General features: G+C 40.7%; 1 protein-coding gene across 1 annotated transcript; it reads left to right on the top strand.

The window, feature by feature from the left end:
• Nucleotides 1–414: 414 nt before the first annotated feature.
• On the top strand, nt 415–1,771 carry LOC136666624 (transcription factor HES-2-like). The gene is made up of 4 exons (XM_066644930.1): nt 415–548; nt 656–751; nt 926–1,013; nt 1,126–1,771. Exons 1-4 carry the CDS (start codon nt 459–461, stop codon nt 1,449–1,451), a joined length of 600 nt encoding a protein of 199 aa, XP_066501027.1. The 5' UTR covers nt 415–458; the 3' UTR covers nt 1,452–1,771.
• The last annotated feature ends 3,433 nt before the right edge of the window (nt 1,772–5,204 follow it).

Here is a 5,204-nt window from a genome sequence, read left to right as displayed (position 1 = left end):
AGAAGATGTGTGTATGTATTACAATCATCTTAGAATATAATAATATTTACTTTTTCTTATTATTTAAAGTTTCAGAAATCTCAAAACCTCTCCCATGCAATGAGTCGGGCGGCGCGTGCCAGCAGTCTTGAATGAAATCAAACATCACTCAGCAGATGGTCAGCGCTGCAGTGGGAATATGGGAATAATAGACTCGGTGAGGGTTTTCGTTCCCCGCCCATTTTCCGCCAGGCTTTCGGGCGGAGTGCTTGTGATAGTGGACTATTAGCCAATCACTGCGCAGCAGGGTGTGCCGCTAGCCAATCAGAGCACTGCTTGGTCTGAATACGGGTGGGAGGACGCCAACCCACGCTCCTCGCGCGCTCGACTGGCTTATATAAGCCGCAGCTCAGTCCCTCCGACCACAACCCGCTCTCTGCTTCTACAGAGTTCACAACTAAGAAAATAAAGGTCTAATCATGACTCCCAGCATTCTCAATTCCTCTAGCCCTTCATACAGCTCTCCAATGACGGTGGCACAGAGAAAAGAAGCCAACGAACTGAGAAAGGTGAGCACCATTTTGATGTTTTTTTGCTGAACTAATAACGAAGTCCCGGAATTGTCAAAAATGTTGATTTCAAGTTTCTAATCATTATTTTATTTGCTTTTTTGTAGACTCTCAAACCACTGATGGAGAAAAGAAGACGCGCTCGTATCAACGACAGCCTCAACAAGCTGAAGGCGCTTATAGTTCCTCTGGTCGGCAAAGATGTAAGTAGAGTTTAAAATATATGACTTTGACAGACACTTTTAGCCAATTTAATTAAGTTAGAGTAGCGAACGAGTTGTTTGGTGTAGCGTTTTTGTTCCAACCATTTGAAAAACAACGAACTACAGAGAAGGGCAGTACAATGGAAATCTAACCTCTTCTCCATTCAATTCCAGACCTCACGGTACTCCAAGCTCGAGAAAGCCGATGTTCTTGAAATGACCGTCCGATTCCTCAGAGAACTGCCCTCCTCTCCTGCTAAAGGTAAATTGACATGTCCAGTTGTTCTTGTATACTTTTGAAAAATCTTGCCATATTACATTTTGCGAAATATATCTTGGTCAAAATATCTAACAAATCTTTCCTTCTTCCACAGATCAAGCAGACAGTTTCAGAGAAGGTTATAAAGCGTGTGTGCAGCGTGTATCTGCGCTGCTACCGCAAACAAGTCTGGATGGAGAGGCGGGTCACAGGGTGAACGAGTTCATGCAGCGGGCGTTGGTCTCAATGAGCTCGGCGTGCCAGCACTGCCGCTGCGGACAGACCACTTCAACTGCCCCGCAGAGCAATCAACGGCTCCGCAACCTCCACAACAACAACCCCCTCCGCTCCCAGACAACCCCCAGCCATGCAGCACCCACCCCCAACCGCCAACTCCCCGCTCCACAGCCCATCACTAACAACATGTGGAGACCCTGGTAGACAAGAGTAGCACCAAGAGACTTTAATTAGAAACTAGCTACTTTTTACTGTTTACTGTGTATATACTGCAGCGTGACGCGACGTGAATCCCGCTAGAGAGAATACTGATGTTTTGATGTATCTTGGCTTACTGAACGGTTTAATAGTGAAACAAGTCAAAGAGCACAGATCATATGCCGTGTGTAGTGCATAATGCAATCCTCTCCGGGGTTTCAATGGAAAACGAGTTGTAAACAACACAATTGTAAACCCCAAGGGTTATAAAGTATTTCGTGAGGTTTGCACATTTGACTTTTTGTATATTTGGTCTGTGCAAAGAAGTGGTAAACACTGTGTGTTAAACGTTTAATTGTGAATAGGATTTTTTTCTGAATATTAAGTTATTGTGAATGTGAAAATAAAAAAATAAATACATTGAGTGGAAATGGCCGATCTTCGTGTGTTCATTTTATAAATAAGCAACATTTTGCATTTAAAATAACACAAAAATGATGTGGGGGAAAAATGAAACAAAGACGCAGATGGAACAGGTGTGATTATGATCTATAACAATAAACAAAGAAACCCTGACGGAAAGGGGAATACCGTACTGACTCCTGTACTGTCGGGAAATTTGCGCGGGAAATAAAAGTCTCGTGCGGAAAACCTGCCCATTTTGTTGATGCTTTCACCGAAGCTATCCAAAATAAAATATAGATCAATGCTTGGAGCAGACTGAAATAAATACAATGTAAACAGTTTATAAAAATGAGGAGAAACGCTGTTTACTGTCGGGTGACAAAAATGGGAAATCAGTCGTTCCATGTCTTTGCTTTTTTTTTTTTTTTTTAATTTGCTTGCGTTTACTTTGACAGCAACACGAAAAAAATGGGCTTTGTTTACGAATTTATATAATTTTTACATTACATTAATGTTTTTCCCAAAAATATTTTTACGCTGTTCAAAAATTAAATGAATTTTGTAATAATTTCTTTGACTAAACTTATTCAGGACAAATGACTTTTTTTCTTAAATCTCTTTCATGACGAGTAGCATGCTAAAAACTTGAGAAATTCCCTTTTTTAAGAGATATTAAGTGATGCATAGTTCAGTATTATTAGAAAAGGGAATTTAGAATTCCGTCTGAAATATGAACACTTTGGTGTTTCACAGAGGTGGGTCACACCTTTTTCTTGAAGATATTCATTTTGAAATATTTTTAAATTACAAATCTGTTAGCTGGCCTGTCACGTCTCAGATACCGTTCTGTTCTAAGCGTGTTGTTTTTTCTACGGGCGTTGTGTTAGCAGCAGTTTGAAAAGAAGAGGCAGCTGGCTTCACATGTCCGGGATGACGCATTTGCATGTAACAAGTCTCACAGAATGGTGGATTGTCTGTGATTGGGAGGGTCTAAGCTAACGGTTGGAAATGGCGATGCCACTATTAGAGAGAAAATTTAGCATGTATTTAATGGCATTATATCTGTTTCATCATCATTATTAAAAAAATAATAAATAAAAACGAAAGCGGGAACAGAAAATATAAAGACAAGAAACATGAATTTTGTTACATTTATTAGTTAATCCCCACCTACAAATCCCATGTGCAGAAATGCTTTTTTAAAATGCGATAAAACAAGAATATGTGTTTTACTATGTCCCTGTTTTATAACTGACAAAAATTTCCAGTGATGTCACTGTTTACACGGACACATTTTGAAATATGAATGCTGTGAGATTGAATAGAATTTGGATCTTTCACCTTCTGCTGTACATATTGTAAAAAAGGAAATCCAGAACAGAAACAGTATGTAGTGCTAGGCTAAAATCCGCGATTGAATGTGAAACTGTATTACACAAGGAGAATGCAATCCAGCAATTTATTAAGAAATACTGCAGAGCTCTCTGGGAAAAATAGGTATTAAGTTCTCCATGCCAAAGGCAAAAGGGACCATGCAGATTGTTGTCAGTTATAGGTACAAAAGCCAGCATCTGCCATGAGGCTGCATCAGTGCCCAAAGCCAGGTGACTTGAATGTGTGTGAAGGTTCCAGACATATGCAAGTTGAGGCGTACTTTTAGATGTTAGAGAGACATACTACCATCAAAATAACATTCTTTCCAAGGAAATCCATGGTTATTTCAGCAAGACAATGTCTGGCCTCATTCCGCACCTGCTCCAACAGTAGAGGACTTGACTGGCCTGCCTGCAGTTCAGATCTGTATCCTATTGGACATCATGAAGAGTAGAATCAGACAAATGTAGTCAAGAAATGTTGAAGACTTGTAAGAAGCAAGAATGGGCAATAATTCCACTTGAAAAACTGCATAAATATATGTCCTCAGGTGTCAAATGATTTAATTCAAGAGAATTAAAAAGTCACAGATTGTTGTTATTGCATTTTATAGAATGTATTTTTTTTGTAGTTTGTATTATTTTTGTCTCTTCTTTCTCTACCAGTATCTATCCTTTGAGAACACGCAATCCCAGAATACCGTTTGTAGAGAAGCCATCCTATATCATGTTTCTCCCACCTCCATACTTCACTGTGGTTATGGGGACCTTGGGGTCATATATGCACATCACTGTCACACAGCACCAAGGTCCTAGGGTTTATGTTTTAAGTTTAAGTTCTTTCATCTGACCAGAGTACCCTATTAAAAGAGAGCTTTGATTTATTTAAAACAGATTAATTATAATCATACACAGAATAAGATTTAAAATATCCTATTTCAATCCATTAGAGCTTCACATAGGGCCCACCGCACTCTTCCTACCAGCAGCCACAAATTTCTGTTGTTTGAATCCTACCCCTCAACACTAAGGTGGCTGTAGCCGTTTATGATCTGATCAGCAACCAGCTAACCTTAACAACTATGGTTATTCATTGAATCCAGCCCATGAGTACCCAAACCACTCAGTACATCACTAGCTCCTTACAGGGGTCATCAGGTAGGCACCTCCCCTCGTCTGTGTTTTGCGGAATTAAGCCCATGATACCACCAGAAGGCCCAACAGTGAAGTCTGATGTCCCAGACCCACTCCCATCCAAGCCAGCTTTACAGTCCTACCTTACCCTTTACCATCAACAACCATAAATCAACACTGGCCTCCCTGGTGACCTAGGCTGTACCTAGCCCCACTGGCACTGTTAATGCATGCTCAGTGCCACCAGTTCCATGTGAACTTTACATGCTGCATCACCAACCACCACAAAAGCACCTCTACAGTGCATTTCCCCAAGTAGTCTGTGCACTCCTTATCCACAACTACTGAGTAGATCTTTCAGCTATTTCTGATTTCCCTGATGCTGATCCGCACAAGCAGGTTTGTGGCAGACTTGGCTACAAATCCCCTAACACCTATCTCCACCAGTTTTACATGTGCCTCCCACCCACGTTCCCTCAGCTCGGCTGCCAAGTCAGTGTACTTCAGTGTACTTCAGCTTCTTCCTTTTGTTTGCTTCATATACTGAACTGTTAACTCTATAAAATAAATTATCCATTTACTTTCAGAGTAGAGCACCATGTCTGGCCTCAGTGTCGTTAACACAATGCACTCTGGGACCTGTAGTTTTTTACCTACATCCACCAGTATTTCCCAATCTTGTGCTTCACCCCATCTACCAATATTTGTAGCCTGTGCACATCCTCAAAAACATTACCCCTCATGCACAAACCTAACCATTTTATTACTACAACCACTCGTCACTGCATTAACCTCTAGGCATTTGCTGTCCAACAAGCATGCTAAAACCCTTGGCATTATGTCTTCA

This window comes from Hoplias malabaricus, chromosome 14 (genome assembly GCF_029633855.1).
Source record: "Hoplias malabaricus isolate fHopMal1 chromosome 14, fHopMal1.hap1, whole genome shotgun sequence".
NCBI lineage: Eukaryota > Metazoa > Chordata > Actinopteri > Characiformes > Erythrinidae > Hoplias > Hoplias malabaricus.
The sequence above is the reverse complement of the archived record's forward strand: the minus strand, read 5'-3'. Positions and strand labels throughout refer to the sequence as shown.